Below are 20,926 nucleotides of genomic sequence, written 5' to 3' on the forward strand. Positions count from 1 at the left end.
TGAGACGCAAGTAGTTACCACATAATTATACGTATGTAATGCAGAATATTTTATATGTGCAAATATTTTAATATTAAATATTTTGACGGACATTTGTGCATCTTTTCATTACCATTTATTATTGATTAGGAAATATCCTATGGCACCGACCGCAGCTCACAAATACATATGTTACCTTATGGGAAAGCGGTGCTCGCTTAGCGCGGATTCACTTAGCGCTCTGTTTTTCCGGAACGAATGATCAGCGTTAAGCGGGGGTCACCTGTAAATATAATGATAATCTGCTCCTGCTTACGTATTCTATATACATCATTATGTATTCTACAGCAGTTTTGGAATGCCACTCTACGTGAGGGAACAATGCTCCACGGAAAGGACAGATTTGATATTTGTATTGAATCAGCAGAGCTGAGAAAAAAAGTAACACCATGAGTAAAAAAAAACTGAGTGTTTTTTTTTTTTTTTTTTTTGAATGGCAGAGGAAACAATATTAGTCATATGATTATGCCAAGGAAGGTTAGACTTATCTGCAGCAAAAATGTGATCTTGACTAGAAATTTCAGTGATCTTGAAAGGCAAATTACAGGAATTGCAGAATTTTTTTTTTTAAACATATTACTAAGTTTCAAAGGAATTTACTAAAATTTCCTCCTCCTCACTATAAAATTGCCTGTAGATTAGTAAAAGACAGGGAACTGATGGAGGATATTCCATAAATCACAGCTGCTTGTTCTGAACAGGATTTCTCAACCTGTAAGGTGAATCGTTGCATGGTATGACCAGCAAAACTATAGACAGTTTCTTTCGTAAAGGCAACTACAGTGGTCTCAGAGATTTTTTTAAGTTCCATACAGTGGGACCAACTGATTGTGTTACCAACAGCAAATTCTAAATGGGAAGCATTCAAGGAAGTAATTTTGGAAGCTACTAGGCTTTTCCTGACGGCGGCAGCCAGCAGTGATCTCCTCTTTACTTTTGATGAGGTTGTGGTAAGGCTGAAGCAAAGTAAAACTGAGATCAAGATAAATATTAGTTCTGCATGAGATGGATCTAATCCTCCAATTTGCTGCAAAACACTTATTATACAGTCCCAGATACATAAACTTGATCCTAATTCAACCATGGCCAGTTATCATGTAGGATAATTTCCAAGTTAGGGTGCTGGGAGTGAGGAATCTTATCTCAGGAATGAAGTTGTAGGTAATCTCGCCTTCATTACTAAGAGTCCACTGAGTGTGCCAAAGTTTGTGCTTTTGCCCATACATAGCTACTTCTTTTCTATTTTGATTTCCTGATTGAGCATGGTAGTGATCCCCATAAATTACACTGGTTGATGTAAGTTTTGTGACAGTGCAAAATAGGCAATAAGTCCAGGAGTAGCAATACTGGTGATAACTTGTAGGGCTGCAGTGGAGGTTGTATGGCATGCTCTAGTCATTCAAAAGAGAAAGTCTATGGATCTGCCTAATTTGTTTGCAATTGTTGCTTTATCTACTCTGTGAAACCAGACTGGGGCTGAGACGATTGAGAAGAAAACAGCTTTATACATGAGCCGCAGAGCTCTTTCCTTGAGACACCAATCTGTTTTGGCAACAGGAGCTAGTAATGCTGTATATCCTTTAATGGTCTTCTTGATGTAATCAAGATTTGGGATAAATCTCCATTTGTGATCAATAATAATACTGAGATGTTTTAGAGACTGATGGCACTTTAGAGATTGTTGGTTCAGCTTGATAACCAGGGGTCTGCAAATATTCAAGTTACCTTTTATAAGAAGCATTTTCGTCTTAAGGATATAGTAGCCTGTATAGATTAGCCCATTCCTGAAGTGAGCTGAGAAGACAATGTTAGCCTACCCCTCCAGGGAGGCCTGGGTGGGACCACTGGCCAGTAGGACCAGATTGTCAGTGTAAGAAACTATGGTGGCATGCTTGAATGAAGTGGCATCCATCCAGCACCATATTCCAAACAGCTGAGCCTAACATAAAGCCCTAGGGGCAGCCTCTGGATTTTGCCTTGGTAATCTAATTATATGGAGTTTTAATGGTTAACTTTCTGTTATTAAAGTAATTGAATAACAAAGTCAGGGTTCAGCCAGTTTGACTCATCTGATAATATAATACAGAGTAAAATACACACTTAAAATCCATAAAAATAGCTAAGATATATTTCACTGTTGACTCCTCGATTTTGGCAATTTGGAAGATAGCATAAATAGTGGATTTCCCTGCAGTAAAGCTGTATACGTTTCGTGCCTGGAGCTCTTTGGCTCTGTAGAGTGAAAGAACTCCAGGCACAAGACAAAATTAGCAGCTTCACTGTTGGGAAAATCAGAAGCTCCTGGCACAAAACAAAATTAACAGCCAGCATCAAAAGGACGAGTCATACAAGAATTTCCCTATATTAGGAATGAGTGTGATTGGACACTCATTCCTAATATAGGAATGAGTGTGATTGGACAGATGCTGGAGCTGAACCTTGGGTAGCAGAGGAATCCTTGGGGAATTAACCTCACATTAGCACATTTCCAACTGGGCAGGAAGAAACCTTCAAGAAGGCAGGAGTTGAAGGGACCACAGAGAAAGTTGGGAGCAATGTTTCAAGCTGTTTTTATCACCTCCCCTTCGATAAAGTCAAAGCTGGGAGCCTTGGTTGGATTGATTTTACGAATTCCATTACCAGTGACCAGTTGGAGAATGAAGCTAGTTTTCTGATATTAGTGCATCCTGTTGTGGGAAATTTTGATGTGGGTCATCCTGAATTACAACTTGGCTAATGATCTTCTCCATAGTGTCTGACCAGTTTTGTGGTTTCCAAAGAACCTGCTTCAGTTATTGAATTAATGATATCTGGTGGCTGGGCTTATATCTGGTGATTTTATGTATATGGCCCCAAGAATCTGTTGCCCTCAAGTTTTTACTTTCTACAGTAGACTCTGAGCAAAACAACACTGTCACAAGGCCCATGTTATGTAGGAATGGTTTGAAGATCGTGTCGTGTCCAGGCATTTCATGTGCGCCCCGGCTACCAAATATTTGTGTGATGCAATGGAATGCAGAATTCTCCAGCCCATGCCAGTGCCTCACTCCAGGCTGAGTTTCTGTTCAGCTGGTCCAGGATACCTTCTGAGGTCTTGTGAAATCAATGTCATTCTAGTACAAATGGTGAAAGGCAGCCTAGCATGCTGTTAGGTAGGTGGTCAAAATTGTTTATTGTGTGTGTATGTGTGTAATAAACAATGACAAAGCCAATAAGGGAGGAAAAGAACTGTTTGTATGTGAATTTTTTTTTAAGTGGCAAGAAAAAAATAGGTTAAAATCATGCACTTACTTTATAATTATTCTGATCCTATATTGGATAATTAGAAATGGCAGAGACATATGATGCAAGAAAGCAAGCTTATACAGCATAAGCCAAAAGAAAAAAAATAATAATAATAATAAAAAAAGCTATATAATTTAATGCTATTAAAAACAAAAAATTCCATTACACCTCACTTTCAAAGTAATACTGATCAAGATGTCAATTTAAATCTGTACATTTATGGTCAACCTTAGTTCTGAACCTAACGGATGATAATTTAAAAATCCTACAGTTGACATTTATTTTAGCATTACAACGGACACAATTACAAATAATTTTAAACAAAAAAAATCTAAATTTTAACAGGACTCCACACATTATGTGAGTAGCCATGAAAAATCAGAGTGCATTTGGTTGAAATATAGCAACAATGACAACAGTAGAGCTATTTTACTAGTGCACTCTCTATGCACTTCATCAAATAGCTATAAAATATAAACAACCACAAAAGGTATACAAATGAATGGAGGTTATTATTTTTAAACAATAAATTCAAGCATCCTCCCAAAGGTACTTACATAAATCTAATGTCACTTCAGTATCATCTCTATTGTCTTCTACCTTCATTGTTGGAACAGTTCTGAAACAAAAGAAAGCTACTTAAATATATAGTAATCTATCCAAAAATATAGTTCATCTCTGAAATCAACTGTTTCAATCTACATTACAGATAATTTTGTTTTTATATTGGGACAGATGGCATTAGCTCTCCTCAAATTATACATACTGAAAATATTTCCACTACTGCTGCAACTCACCTTCCCTCCCCACTGCACAGCAAAAAAATATACTTAAGAATAAGCAGCCATGTACTTAATATGAATAAATTTTAGTAGGCAAGTGTCTACTGATTATTATCTTTTATCATTCAAAACTTCATAGCCATTCTTCAAAATTCAAACATCCAAAATTGGATAATTGCAGTGAACTCCATATTATATATTTACATGTATTTTTTTCTTATTTTAGAACCTAAAATATGCCTTCAACTACCTTGTATAAAGGATATCAAAACGTGTTAAGGGAGTCGAACAACTGAGTTCCCTACCTAATGTAAAATAAGACACTTATTTGAACACACTGTCCATCTTTCAAGTATAATAGCTGTTATTGTTTGTTATTTGGTTTTTAGGAGCATTAGCAACTAAGGCCATATTGCTCCGGGGATATGTGGTGGCCATTTCCTGACCTTTCCACATCCTCCGTATTTGGTGGTCACGGACTCAAACCCCAGTCTAATCAAGAAGTGTGTGTGCTATGCACTGCTGCTCCTGCTCACCTGGCAATGGAGGCACAAGTATAATAGCAGTTTCAGTGGAGATTGGATACAGATATATGAGAAAATATCATTCTGGACTAAAAAAAGTGGGCTCTTGGATCAGGTCATCTTTGAACAGGATAGAGGGTATCCAACAATATCAGAAAGTGTAGATAACTAATTAACTATAATTAGAGGCCTGTGTGCTCTGGATTCATTATTATTGTGGATTATTGTGTGACACAGAGTGAAACGGAAGACAAAATAATTAACGACAAGTTTAATACTAATTGTAAAACACACATATATTAAATATTAAATACATACAAAGCTCTTGGTTATTATGGTAACCTTCATCAGTCAAACTGACAGTTAAGAATGTGGAACATGAGGGCGTGTACTGCCAGTCACGTACAGGTGACCCCCGCTTAACGCTGATAATTCGTTCCAGAAAAACAGAGCGCTAAGTGAATCCGCACTAAGCGAGCGCCGCATTCCCATAAGATAACATATGTATTTGTGAATTGCTGTCGGTGTCATAGGATATTTCCTAATCAATAATAAATGGTAGTGAAAAGATGCACAAATGTCAGTCAAAATATTTAATATTCAAATATTTATACATATAAAATATTCTGCATTACATACGTATATAATGTGGTAACTACTTATGTATCAAAATTAAACTTAAAATTCCAATTAAAATCATGAATTTAATTGATCTAAATTGATTTAATTTAATTGATAAATTTAATCATTAAAAATGTGTCAATTTTGGGTTGCATTTTGGCCCTTTTCCAAATAAACTAAAAGGGGTATTAATTTTAAATCCCCGCAGCGTTACCACCCAACAATAAAGTCAACCGATCCTTCGCTGCTTTGAAACCTGGCGTGTTTTTTCCTTCTTTCAATATGAAACTTCTTTTAGGCATTCGTTTCCACAAAAGTCCTGCTTCATCTATGTTAAAAACTTGTTGAGAAGTATAACACATAATACCCCTATTCAATAATTTTAACAAGTTTTTTTGAAAGTTTCGGCTCCTTCATCTGCACTTGCAGCTTCTCACTGGATTTTAAATCTATTCAACCAGCCCTTACCAGTTTTAAATGGATCTACTTTTTTTTTTTTTTTTAGGTGAGTTTTCTTCAGATCATCATACTGGCTAATATCTCTCTCTCTCTCTCTCTCTCTCTCTCTCTCTCTCTCTCTTTTATAATATTTAACTTAACTGAATTCTGCGTTGGATATTATCTTCAATAAAATTAGTTAAAAGTCTTTCCATTTTAATCCTAATAGTCGGCTAGCCCTAGTTGCTTGCAGTGGAACAGCTATCTTTCCCGCTGCTAAAATTAATTCTTTATTTTTTTATAATTGTTCTTACAGTTAAACTTGCAAGTCCTAAATTATGGCACACATCCGCATGTCGTTGACCGGAATCGATTCGCTTAAAACGTCTAATTTTATTTTCAAATTCAGTCTTTTTCTTACATTTATATATAGTCTTCGTAATGCGCCCAGACGTTGTTGTTGTATTCTTATCGGCCATTATTAACTATTCGAAAATGTGACTGCGTTGGTTGCATTAATTATGATACAATGTTCAATAAACTGTCATTTATGCACGATGTCTAATACTGTACTGAGTGATTATTAGTCTGGATAAATGCATATAACGCAAATATTACAAGCAATATACTTGATAATTTATTAAAATGTTGATCTCGGAACTACCTAAAAAGTCACTGTAATGCAATTAAATTAGCGTGCGAGAAAATTTCACTGAGCGTGGGAAAATTTCTCAAGTTCGGCCTGGGAAACGTTTTAATGCTGTTTTGCAATTCATTTTCAAGCTATCGACTATATCAAATGAAACGATTTCGTTAAATATGCCACAAGTGCAATCTGTAAAAGAGTGTTATAGTGATCTGTGACAGCGTTATAGTCAGATACGGGTTATAATATAAGAACAGCATTATAGCGAATCGGCGTAAAGCGAACCGCGTTATAACGGGTTCACTTTGCTGTATATGAAACTATAGTTAATTGTCTGATGTTGAAGCCTGTGGCTGTGAGATATGTGAACGCTGTCATTCATCAAAATGATTGCTTCAATAACAGGGTAGACACGACATCCACTGCTTCTGTTGACTGAGGTATTAGAGCCTGTGAGGTTCAGCGACTCCAACCAGGTGCATCACCGGTAGTGGCGGGACCTATCTACAATCATGACATCGTGGCGCAGGTCAATATCATGGCGGGTTGACCAGGAGTGTTCGGCAATGGCAGAGTGTTATATGTCCGCTAAGCGGATGGCTCTTTCATGTTCCAAAAGACGTGTACAGAGCTGTCTCCCAGTTTCCCCAATGTACCAGCTGGTGCAAGAGATGCGGTAGACTAGACCACTTTGTAGTAAGGTGGGAAGTGGTGTTTTCACTCTAGAGATGAGGGGTCGCAACTTTCTGCCTGGGAGCTGTATGCACTTTATCCCATGTGATTTTAGGACCCTAGAAACCTGTTGTGATAGGTTTGGGTAGTATGGGATAAAGGCACACGCGGTTGAGTCATTACCTTGGATGTTCCTGTTGGTGGCTACGTGGTCATGTGTCTGTATGTCACACTTGTCAAGGGTACTGGTGGGATAGCCACACCTCGTAAGATCCGCCTTGACTTTACCAATCTCAGTGCACCCCTCATCTACAGAACTAGAGTGGGTCCAGGCACAGGTTAACATGGTCCGTGCAGTGCTAAGAAGATGGCTGCATGCTTGTGCTGACCGAAAGTTGGTAAACTGGCCAGCACACATTGGTTTACGGTAGATAGTTGTCTTCAAGCGTGTGCCCTCCTGTTGGACAAGGTAGTCTAAGCATGGTAGGGTATTATCCGATTCTAGTTCGATGCTGAATTTTATGAAATGCGACAGAGAATTGAGGTGGTCTAAGAGCTGGTCACCCGAATATCTGGGGATATCCACAAACACATCATCCACGTAGCGACACCAAAAGGTGGTGGGATCTGATACATTCGTAAATGTAGGACCCTCTAATTCTTCCATCGCGATATTTACCATGACTGTGCCGTGCACCTGTTGGAAAATGGAGAGTCGTTGAACATAATTGCACCACCTGTTAAGCAGTCTAGCGTTGGCGGAGATACTGTCTGGCATTAGTCCGGCCCTGCTGCCAAGGGTCTGATCATTATCCAAGAGTTCCTTTGCACATGTGATGGAGGTGAAAAATGACACTACATCAAATGATGCCATGATTTGATCTTCTGAGATGGATAGGGTTCGGATCTGTTTTATAAATTCACTACTGTTGGAGACTGTGTTGGTGGTCTTACTAGGGAAGAAAGGAGCCCTGAGACAAATTTTGCCAACTCATAACTTGGCAAGCCACAACAGGAGACAATGGGTCTTAAGGGTATGCCTTCTTTGTGAACTTTCGGTGGTCCGTACAATTGCAGAATCTGGCAGCCAGAAACGACTACATGTGGATTCTATTATTTTCTTCTGTTTAAACCAACCATTGACGAGGATGTTTACTTTCAACTCCCATCGTTTCAAGGCTTTGATGCGAGGAACGGTTGCGGGTTGGTAAACAGAAGTGTCATACAGGAATTAACTAACTCAAATACAATAACCTCTCATGAGGGACCGAGTCAAACGCTTTGCGAAAAATACAAATAAACTAAGTTGAAATTGTTCCCTAAATCCAGTTCATGAATAACTGCCAAAATGGCCTACTAAGTTAGTTAAGCATGATTCACCCTTAAAGAGATGTTGTGTGTCCTTCAGAATGTCATATCTATCTAAATGTCTCTGGCACTCCTAATAAAGTCAGACTAACCAGTCTGTAATTACCAACTTCACTCTTAGAACCACTTTTATGTAGTGGCAATACATTGTCACTTCTCCAAACCAAAGGAATCTCTCCCGAGTGCAAAGATGCCCTCATAATTAACTTCAATGGTTCAATACACTCCCTCACACTCTTCCTTAAAACCACAGGGTATATGCCATCAACTCCGGGAGCCTTACTTGCTTTTATGCTCAAATTTTTTTCTAATACACAATCATCTGTAATACGACATCACTAATTTCATGTGGTTGTCTCATTCGCACAGCCTCTTCACAGCATGAAGGGTCTTTCATCAGTTAAGACGAATTCAAAGTACCTATTCAATTCATCCGCAACATCTGCTGGGTTATCTAAGACCTTCCATACCCATTGCACTAGGATCCAAGCTGATTAGCTTTCTTCTTTGTTGTATTCACATATATGAAAAATTACTTGTCCCCATTCTTTGCTCTCTTGTTGGCCAATGCTTTCTCATACTCAGCTTTGGCCTCTCTGACCCCGATGAAATTATCACACTTTACAGAGTACAAAGCTAACATCCCTAATTTCTATCAGACTGTTCCAAGAATCAGTTAACTGCTGGCTGAAGGCAAACAACTTCCACACATTTATCCTGCAGTCATCTTTCCTAAATTTGAATTTAGGTTCTTCATGCGTAATGTGAGCAAGAGGAACGATTCTATCAGCATTAAACTTACTCATTCCATTCAAATCCTTAAACACGGACATCAGATCACCTTGTAGGTGACCGGTCTCGAGATCCAGCAATTTATATAACTGAATCCTTTTTTATTAAGACACTTTTGTTCCCCTCACTAATCTCATTGCCCTTCTCTATGCATGTTCCATCAGATCCCCTTCCTTTCTAAAATGGCCTTCCTGTATGCAGTATTCGAGATGTGACCTAACCTTATACAACAGGATAAACACCTCTTTATTGCTGCTGGAAAAATTCTTGTAATCACTGACAAAACCCCATGAGCTGTTCTGGCAGCCAACTGCACTGTCTGCAGCTGTCACCCCACAAGCTCAGAGAATTTCACATCTGATTGTACAATTGCCCCAAGCCTTCTTCGTCCTTAACTATTACATTGCATTTAATATTGGCAAATGCACAGTATTATATATGAGTAGCAGTAATCCCAGAATAACACTGTGCATTTGCCAATATTAAATCTGAAATGCTGTTTCTCAACCCATCTGCCTAGTTTTCCTATATCTTGTTGTAGTAACATACCCTGCAAGTTTAGACAATAATTAATAACTTCCCATTTGCTCTCTTGACAAAAAAAAAAAAAAAAAAAAAAAAAAACACTATTATAACTATTTTCTGGAAATTACATAAGTACAGCACCTTTCCTGGATGTATATTTGATCTTCTAATGAAATTATGAAAAGATGACAGCTGTTATGCACTTATTAAAAACTATCAAACTTTGCAGCAATCTCACCTTATGGGGAGGAAAAAAGTGATAAAACATTGTATTTCAAAATTTGTATTGTTACAATATTTCAATATTTTCTTGATATGTATGTCTGCATTTTCTGTTATGAGCTGCAGAAAAATATACTGCTCGACAAAATTAACAGAACAAAGTGTTTTTCATGAATATATTACTGTTAAAGCTGTTGCTGAAGGCAAATATTTGATATAATAAGCATCGTGGCATGCAAATTCCAAGTATCCAATTGAAATCATCTTACATGCGAATTATTCATGCCTATAAAAACGCAGGTTGCAACCACATCACTCCATTCCTGTTTTTTGGCTTGCTCAATGGGATAGCCACATCTCCAGCACTCAGGATGGCAAGTTGTTGTTGTTTAGATGATTCTTACTGCTGTGCAGGCTGTTGGATGACTTGAAGCCGAGCAGTTACAGGTGGCATGTTGGCTTTAATGTCATGCAAGGTCATCTCGGCACTACGGAAGCAGTTTCAGGAGACGGAAACTGCAAGAAGAGCTGGGGAAAGTCACCTGAGGGCTATGTCAGCAAGAACAAACAGCTATCTAGTCCAAGATGATGTCCTGTCATCAACTGACTCTTAAGGTTTCTGTAGCCACAGGTGAAAACATTTTCAACTGCACTGTGTTAAGAAGGCAAAATTCAAAGACTCCATGCAAAGAAGACAGTGGTTTGTTTCCCGTTAACCTCAAACCACCACAGAGCCTTTTAAAACTGGTGCCATAAATATGTGACTTGAAGCCATGACAAAAGGGTAACAGTTCTGTGCTCCAATGAATCCTAGTTTTGCCTAAACAGATTGTAGATGTTATTTCATCTGGAGACAATGAGGAATGTGGTACCATCCCTTCCAACATTTGAAAAGGGCACACTTACAGTGAAGGTGGTATTCTTGGGTGGGGCAGAATAATGATCAATGGCTGCACTCCTCTTCATGTTTTTAATAGGGGGTATCGTAACTGCACAGAGGTACTGAGAACAGATCCTTGAACCCTGTGTGCAACATTTTAGGGGTGCACTTGTCCCAGATTTTCTTTTCAACCACAACAATGCCACTGCACAGAGTTCATGTGGTGGAGGAATATCTTAAAACTGAAGATATCCAATGACTGCCAGACTTAAATCTGGTTGAACACGTGTGTGGACATGCATGGCATGCCGACAGCCAACACCTCAATCACTTAATCAAAGGTCTGAACTGGATTTGTTGCCACAGACACCTTATAGACACCTTTATATCAAACATGGTTCACAGCTGTCAAGCCTGGCCATTAGAGTTCATACACTGTAGTGATACCGTGTGACCATATTTTCGAGCATCTTGTTATCGACTTCTGTGATGTGACCTTTTTGGTAATTCTTATACAACTCCTATAAATGTCCCTTACACCTATCCAACATTTCTTGCTGTCTATTCATTTCATTATTCTATGGTACACCACCACACCAAATTTTGTCCCACTTCATCGCAAGCTGCATGAGTTACAGAGCATGGTTAAATATTCTATTAAAAAAATTAATTTACTTTTTTTGTTTTTCTTTTACTGAGTCACCTATAGTTTAAGAAAGGTTGTTACTTTTTCAGATGGTCCTTATATTCTGCTTATCAGCTCTCTTAGTGTCTTCTAAGTCCCCTTTGCAAATACCAGCAAGTACTTAACATCTACAGAAGCAGAAAATATTCTCCTCTCCCACAAGAAAGGATTACAGCTGTTTGGTTTTACCACAAGTAAATTTCCAAATTTACTTGTGGTAAAAACTAGGCTGTGACTTTTAAAATAGTCACAGCCTAGTGCACCATGTGCTGATTTTTTTAAAGGATACTTACAGTTCATATACAGTAAAGGGTTGATTGTACGAAAGAGATACAACAACACCAGGTGCTATATCAAAGATGGAAAAGCTATTAATAATATGGATGGAAAATCAGATTAAGAAACAAGTGCCCGAGTCTAATGGCCAGGTGTGTGTGCGTGCGTGTCTGTATGACAGAGAGAGAGAGAGAGAGAGAGAGAGAGAGAGAGAGAGAGAGAGAGAGAGAGAGAGAGAGAGAGAGAGAGAGAGAGAGAGAGAGAGATTTTAAAAAAGTGGCGAGCTCACTTCAAAAGGGTTTTTTTTTTTAATGTAAAAATGGAATTGTATCCTATTTTCAATGTGTCTTTCATCTAATAAGATTTCAAAGAAATTTATCATTACACAGCACCATTATAAACTGGAAAAGGTTGCTATTAAAAAGAAACCACCATGTTCATGAACCGGATACTCAGAATTTTTTTCCGAAACAATTCTATGTGAAATTAAAGCCATCCACTTTCATTGAAGGCTTCAATTTGTGTGAAAAGAAAAGAAAAGGGGAAAAAAAAAAAAAAAAGTGCAACTCACAACAAACTGTTTTTATTAGAAACACACAGACAGAAACATTCTTTCTTTAATGGATATTGCATCCACTAACAAAAAGTTCAAAGAAATCGATTGAAGGCAAAGTGAATATCCTATTAAAAATCTGATGTCAAATTGAAAACCTTAGCATCCATCTTATTTTGCATGGGAAGAGAGGGGGAAAGGAGGAGGGTTTCAAAAAATTGTTTTTTTGAATTTCAATGAATTTTTTTTACTGGGAGCTATGTTATAAACTATCAAAAACTGGGAAGGGAAAAAATGAAATCAAATAAATGTGATTTTTTGTAAAAAACTAGTGATTATTAATAAAATTTTGGATTTGTGAATTACATATTACTTATGGGGGGGGGGGGGGATCACACCAGATTTAACCACTGAATCCTTTATTTTTTTCCTGAAACTGAAGAAAGTTTAAGGCTTGTAATTAATCACCTTGACCTTTGAACCCACCCCTTTAGGGAAGACATTTGCACATATCCAATGTATAGAAGCATCCAGTGAATCCAAGATTCTTTCGTAATCATGGCTACTGTATAACTAGATAGGTCCCAGCAGCTACAGGAACCTCGCATTCACTTTAGCTTCGACAATTTCCTCTCAGTTATCAAAAAATTATTTAGCTTCCAATCAGGTGATATACTTAGAGCATCTTTATCCCTAAAAAATTCCTCACATAATATAGATGCAAAATATCTATTCAATTTGTTAGCAACCTTAGGAGAATTAACAGTCATACCAATCATTTCTGGAGGATCAACATGATTTATCCTTTTCCTTCTAGTGTTTACATAACTAAAAAAAGCCTGCTACTTTTCTTTGCATTCTTAGCAAGCGACTTCTAATAATCTGCCTTACTTGCCTAACCCCCAGAGTAATGTGTGACTAGTTTGAACTTATTTTAAGGTTTAGGTTTGTGTACCCTGACAATCTATAAGTAAGCACCCCATATATTCTTCTCTGTTACTAGTTTCATCAGTTCATTTAATATCGATTTAGGTCTAAACCTGGAACATTATCTCAATACAAAAAACTCAGTTGCTTCTACAATTATTTTTCTGAATGCTTCCAACTTAGAATTTACAACATCTTCAGGTGATCCAACTGTAGTTACTTTTACAAAACAAAAATCTCTTCCTTTTACCCTTGACAGTAGTTATATCTTTAAATACGAGGATTGTTCAATAAAGATGATCATATTTTTTTTTCACAACATACCTTTATCAATATTCCATATTTTGATGGTCCTTTTCAAAATAGTCCCCATTTGATGAAATGCACTTACTCCATTTCTGCCATTCTTCAAAAACATGGTAGAAACCATTTTTTCACAAGCATTTAAGAATTGCCTCCGATGTCTTCAAACTTCTTCTGACAACTGGAAATATTTTTCCTCACAGCTAAATAAAATAATGTTCTGTAATAATAAAAAATAAAAAATTGTGGGGTGCAAAGTCAGGGTGATAGGGTGGATGAGGAATGCATCTGACATTAATCCTGGCTAAGTACTCAATGATAGTATGAGTTCTCACACTGTCTTGATGCAACATCTGCCCCGTGGTGCAGTTGTGATGAACGTGATTCTGCAAAGTACACAATACAGTTCTTTAGTGAGGTCCTGTAAGAGCCGTATGATGTGACAACATGTTGGCACACCATTCCTTGAATGTCAAAAAGGGGTGAACATAACCTTTCCCTGCAGAAACCACAACTTTTTTTTTTTTTTTTCCAATGTTGGTGATAATGTAGACTTCCAGACAGCCCTGTTGCTTACATTCTGGGTTGAAATGATGGATTCATGTCACATCTGCCATTATCACCTTGTGCAGAACCTCACCATCTTCAGTAAACCATCCATTGCAGCTCCTGAAAAACTGCCATGAGAACTTGTTTTGCTCAGCTGTAAGTAGTCTTGGAAACGAATGTGCATAAACATGTTTCATATGAAAATGGTCATGGAGAATACTGTGTATGCTTCCTACTGATATGCTCAACATCTCTGCCAGTTGTCTTACTGTCCTATAACAATCTCCTCTTACAATTACAGCAGCAATGTTTATGGTTTCTATGGTGACAGCAGTGGTTGTTGATCCAGGACCACTGAGTCTTTTAATTGAATCATGTCCATCTTTAAACATTCTAAATCACCTACGAGCTGTGCTATATGGAAGCACAAATTACCATACGCATCATAATATTTCATATACTTCAGCTGATGTTTTCTTGAGACGGAAATGAAATTTGAGAGCAACAATGTTCCTCGTCCGTTGTCATGTCCATTGTTATATAGACAAAACTGAACATGCATAAACTTGACCAACTGCCAAGGTCACAACGTGTGCATGAGTCAACTACAGTTGTTGTGTGATGCAGCTTGGCTTGATCTTAAATTCTGCTCCCCAACTAGAAGCAAGCAGTACCGGCTGTTCATGAAAAATTATAGCCATTCTTTATTGAACAGCGTAGATCTCAAATTTTGTTTATTTTCAACAAAACAGCTTTATTTTATAAAGTTGTAATGTTCCGTCATTTCATTTTATATACAGATTAAAGTTTAATTATTAAGTGATATATTTATTTCATGCCCAAGTCTATCCAAAATAAATTACTTAGTCTTATTTGTAGTTGGAGGCTGCACAAAATTCATTTATCATTTTCAGGGGTCGGCAACCTTTTTTGAGTCAAGACTTTTTTTTTTTTTTTTTTTATTAAATCAAAAATAAAAGAAAGAATCTGAAGAGCCACACCTCAGCTCAAGCTGGGATGGGGATGGGGAGTTATTTGTTTGTTATTTGGTTTTTAGGAGCATTAGCAACTAAGGCCATATTGCTCCGGGATATGCGGTGGTCATTCCTTGACCTTTCCGCATACTCCGTATTTGGTGGTGACGGGCTCGAACCCCGGTCTAATCAAGAAGCATGTGCTACGCACTGCTGCTCCTTCCCACCTGGCTACGGAGGCGCCAAGGGGATGGGGAGAGGAAGTAGAATGGGAAGGTGTTTTATTAAAAAAAATATTTTTTTAAATATTAATACAGAAAAAAATGTAACAAACATCCAATTAGGTACGAATTAATTTGACTTTTTCTGATGAACTTCTTGAGCGAGTCTCTCAGGCAAGTATGCTGTAATTTTCATCTTTAAACATGCTGGGAAACAAGCATTGTTCAGACGGTTTCTTGATTTATTTTTAATATAGTTCATGTTCGAAAATATTTGCTCGCTGAAATGCGTAGCTTGTTGTACACGTGGGCTAAAAGTTAAAGAGCTGCAATTATGTTTAAAGAGCCACAGGTTGTCGACCCCTGATGTAGAGAATACTCTTTATATTTGATTTATAAGTACAGAGAAAGTTCAATATTTCATTCCAATTATTTTTGCCTTTCTAAAACTTGTATCTGAAAAATTTGCTCATCAACTAGGACTTGTATAGTATACGTATAATACTGCGTGATTCACTAAACTTAAGAAGAAAAATCACATTGTTTACACCAAGTTAAATGAAGCCAGTGATCAAAAACAGAGAGGTGACTGAACTGGGTTAAAAATTTGGCAAGGATTACAAAAATGTTATGATGAAATTAGCATTTTCAAGTCTGATTAAGTCAGTGTATTTTATAGATTATATTTGAACATGTTTCAAGTGAAAGAGAAATTAGAACAATCAATCTGTGGAAAACTATTCAAATATCAAATGACTGTTCAGGTCTGCCGTGTTCAAACAAATGTACAACTGAAAAGGGAAGCTTCTAGTGACAAGTAAATTAAGTCTTAGGCACATTACGAATGAAAATCATTTCTGGTCGATTAAAAGTCAAATGAAAAACCCAGATAACATCTCCAATTTTTGGAGAAATTCATATATATTCTTAGCAGAAGGAATCCCTACCCAGGAAGAGCATTTTGTTTATTTGGATTATGGTCAGGATTATATCACTATTATGGTTTGGATTATATTATTGTACCTTGAGTACTGCATACAGGTCTAGAGGCCTCATTTAGGAAGGACGTAGAGCTGCTAGAATGAGTACACAGAAGCACAAGATTGTTGAGAGGAATAAAGAGGTTCTCTTACAAGGAGAGGCTTAAATTCTGTAAGTTGCAGCATCTGAAGACTAGGCACTTGCGAGGTGATCTGATTGAGGCCTTGAATGGTTTGAGTAGGCTCAATGCTGATGTGATACTTCCACTTTCTGAGATTAAGAGCCTGAAGGGGCATAGATTCAAAATTGAGGAAAGCCAGTTGTGGAATAGATGTGCAGAAGTTTGCCTTTACCCAGTGAGTAATTGATTGCTGGAACAAACTTCCATCTGTTGTTGTGGAAGTTGATAGCTTAAAAAAAATTAAGGCTGAACTAGACAAACATTTGGAGTGAATGGAAAGGTGAAAAGGGAAGGGGTTTTTTTTTTTTTTTGGGCTGATGCTCTATAAGCTTACTTTCTTGCATCATATGCCTCAACTAATGCTAATTAACGGAATAAAGACCATGGTTTATGGTAAATCTGCTGTGGCTAAACATTTCTGGGTGCAGAACCACCAAATGCCATAGTTGTCGTTCACAGATATTGGAACTGCAAATGTTTTGAGAGCTTGTGGATTTGTTCTTCACAAGGTTGAGAATGGCCATGAGAGAAAGGCACCATTGGAGTAAAACATTCCCTTGAATGCTTCCCATTTAGAATTTGCTGATGGTAATATCATCAGGCGGTCTCACTAGAATTCAAAACCTGTCTGAGACAACCATAGTTGCTTTTACAAAAGCAAAAAACCCTTTTCTTTACCCTTATTTTTCAATTGGAAACTTTGATCTGGTGTCCTGTCCCACCCCACCAACCTCCATCTTGTGTAAAGGAAGCTTGTGTTTCTAAGTAAGCTAGGTGTGTTACGATCTTTCTAGTTCTGAAGATGGAATTCCACCAGGATTTTCTAATTTTATGTTATAGTACTGTTGTATGAGATTAAAGTGCTACTCACTTATGAGGTTAAACTGCTCAATACAAATACTCAATGAGGTTAAAGTGAGTAGCACTTTAACCTCATATTCTGACCAATCTGGATCTGTTATGTTGCTTTTATTTGGTTTTTAGGAGCATTAGCAACTAAGGCCATATTGCTCCAGGAATATGGAGTGGTCATTCCCTTGACCTTTCTGCATCCTCCATATTTGGTGGTGATGGGCTTGAACCCTGGTCTAATCAAGAAGCTTGTGCTACGCACTGCTGCTCCTTCCCACCGGGTTACGGAGGCACCCAATCTGGATCTCACATCAAGTTCAACCTCTTTACCAAGGTGGGCATTCTCAACTCACATCTGCAACCTCCAATTCTCTCTTTTAATACATTATCCCTCTCTCTTTCTCACTGATTCATTCTTGCTGTTAAAAGAATATCACTACTTTCCACATCAGACAAAATTCATAGTTCTTGCTCTTGTTTATACATTATCACAGTTCGTATATAAGTTACCATTTCACTTAAAAATATTTAATTTAATTCTTGGCAAATGTCTTTGGTCAAGGTTATTCAATCAAATAAAGGAAGGCATAATACTTTGTGAATTATCTTCGATCTGGTGTATTATTATGGCTGTTTGGGACATGAAACAATTTTTGTTTTATTATTATCTTGTAATCAAAGAGCAGTAGTCATAATCATGAACCTGATATTCAGGCAAGAGCAAAAGGAAATTTCAGAGATGAATAATGTTTGATCTTGGTACTGAACAGATTCTCTGCAATAACATATATATCGTAATCATTCAAAACTGTTTCTTGTTTACCCTGTCAACTTTATATTCTTCATGCCGTGTACAGAGGTAAAGTGTTTGTCTAACTTCTGATTTGATCCAATCAAAACCAACATGTAATTGCACATTTCAGTTAATTTCAAAAGTGAGATCATAAAGTCATTCCCATGAAGCAACTGTCATCCAACATAAATGATTGCCTGACAATCTTAGTTGGAGGTCAGAAGACAATCATTTTGTGGGGGAACAGGTTTGCTTAACATACTTGATAACGATCCCCAAAATTAGGACTAAAATGTCATCATAAGAATAGCTGGGCAGTGGTTAAGTACAGGACTTTCACCAATGCAACAATTTCAAACAATTAGAGTATACAGTTAAGGGCTGACACAGTTAAATACCTAAAAAATTTTAGCTATCAATTTAAATGGAGTTGTTTTTTTCTTAGTATTTACAAAATTGCTAAGTTAATCATCAGATCAATGTATCATTCATAACACCAAGATTTGCAACAGGAAATGTTTTACTAAAGACATTAGCAAAATCCGATGAGAGTATCAGTGTTCAGCTCTATGTCAGATATAGTTTTTGGAAATGTTCTGCAATGAAAAGAAAATATTACACTGTCAGAGAGCTGGATTTAATGGTATTGGTAGCGACTTAATAAAAACAGCATATTAAAACAATTTAAGTTCATGATCAAAGGGAAGTTGGGGTTTTCATGACATTGGAAGTTAATAACAGACAAAATAGTGATAAAGTAACCAAGATGTAGAAAACATTACTGATTAAATATAGGTTAAAAATTAAGTAAAAGGCCTTGAGGATCAGGAATTATAGTATATAATAAAATTCTTACAATACTAAGTAGAATAAATTATAAAATAATGTGATTTTAAAGAAAGAAAACATTCCATCCATAACATTAAATAAAATAAAAGCAATAAAAATACACAGAAAAAAATTAATATAAAAATAAAATTGCACATAAAACAATGAAAATAATTGCCTAATTTTATTTTTTTAAGTGTAATTTTATTTTTATGCTATCAATTTTGTATATGTACTTTTACTGCTTTTATTTAATAGTTTTATGGGTATATGTCATTAAAATGTGTTATTTTATATTTTCTAATTAGGAAACAAGAATTTAAAATTGAATTAAAATTAATTTAAAATGAATGAAGGCAAAATTTCGACTGTTTTAAAGAATTCTAGAACTAAGGGCCATAGTTCCTCCATTCAAATTATAGAGGATTTGAAGGTAGTTAATTGACTGAAGAAATTAGCAGGTCAACTGGATAGTTATCAAAGTGAGGAGGCAAGTACAATTTGTAGTAGTAGTAGAGGCATGTGATGCAAGAAAGCAAGTGTATGAGCTTATGCAGCATCAGCCAAAAAAAAAAAAAAAAAAAAACACACACCATTCCCTCCAAATGCCTGTCCAGTTCCTCCTTAAATTTATTTAACCTATCAACTTCCACAACGGCAGATGGAAGTTCGTTCCAGCAATTAACCACCCGCTGGCTAAAGACAAATTTTTCGCACATCTATCTTTTCTTAATTTGAATTTATGGCCCTTTAGGTTCGTAATCTGAACAAGTGGAAGGATCCCATAGAATTCGGCGTGCTCAACCCATTCCAGACTTTATACACCTCAATCAGATCACCGTGCAGGTGCCTAGTCTCTGGCAACTGCAATTTGCAGAACTTAAGCCTCTGTTGGTAAGAGGATCCCTTCATTCCCCTCACCAATCTTGTTGCCCTTCTCTGCACACGCTGATGCAAATCTACATCCTTACTAAAATGAGGCCTACAGACCTGCACGCAGTACTCAAGGCGTGGCCTGACCATTGCCTTATACAGAGGAACAATCACCTCCTTTTCCCTGCTAGCAAAATTCATGTATATCATTCACAAAACCCCATGACCTGGCCTGGCAGCCTGTCTGCATGCTCAGAAAACTTCATATCTGACTACACAATTACTCCAAGGTCTTTTTCATTTTCTACCACCTTAAGTGTAGTACCACACAGTTGGTACGTTTCTCTGGGGTTACTTCTACCCATAGGCAGTACTTTGCATTTGTCAAGGTTAAACTTCAGTTGCCACTTCTTAGCCCATCTGCTCAAATTTTCTACATCCTGTGGCAGTAGCACACTGCCATTACTGTCATTAACAACCCTGCCAACCTTTGTATCATCTGCAAACTTGGACACTAAGTCTGACATACCTTCATCAATATCATTGATAAATATACACAACAACAGAGGACCCAATACTGAACCCTGTGGGACTCCACTAATGACATTAGTCCACGAAGAGCAGCACCCATTGATTACCACCCTCTGTCTTCTCCCACTCAACCATCCTTTTATCCATTGTAGCAACTTACCCTTAATACCATTCTGCTCCAATTTGTACAATATTCTTCCATGTGCATCAGTGTCAAAAGCTTTTCTGAAATCCAAATATATGACATCAAAATTATTTTTTGCACCCAGTTCCTTTGTAACCACATCATAATATCCTATCAAATTTTTCAGACAAGACTTTCCCTTAAACCCATGCTGCCTCTGAATTATTGCTGCAGTCTTGTCTAGATGATCCCGCAATGCATCAGTAACTCCATTATTTTATCCGAAACAGAAGTTAAACTAACTGGTCTGTAATTACTCGTGTCACCCTTTGATCCCCCTTTGTGAATTGGGGATACATTTGCACATCTCCAGTCCGTGAGAACCTCGCGAGTCCAAGGATGCTCTCATAATTATGGCTAAGGGTTTGCTTACTTCCTTTGCTGCCTCTTTTAATAATTGGATAGATCCCATCCACCCCAG

At 37.2% G+C, this 20,926-nt stretch overlaps 1 protein-coding gene across 3 annotated transcripts in view; it reads right to left on the bottom strand.

Moving 5' to 3' along the window:
- The window catches only part of LOC150085071 (heterogeneous nuclear ribonucleoprotein U-like protein 2), a 372,157-nt gene that overhangs the window by 151,619 nt on the left and 199,612 nt on the right, over positions 1-20,926 (bottom strand). For all 3 annotated transcript variants that reach the window (XM_090376770.1, XM_090376771.1, XM_090376772.1), the window contains one exon: positions 3,882-3,943. In XM_090376770.1, the coding sequence (XP_090232896.1) occupies positions 3,882-3,943 (62 nt within the window). The remainder of the gene's footprint in view (positions 1-3,881; positions 3,944-20,926) is intronic.

Source organism: Mastigoproctus giganteus, chromosome 6 (genome assembly GCF_048544385.1).
Source record: "Mastigoproctus giganteus isolate SK-2022 chromosome 6, ASM4854438v1, whole genome shotgun sequence".
NCBI lineage: Eukaryota > Metazoa > Arthropoda > Arachnida > Uropygi > Thelyphonidae > Mastigoproctus > Mastigoproctus giganteus.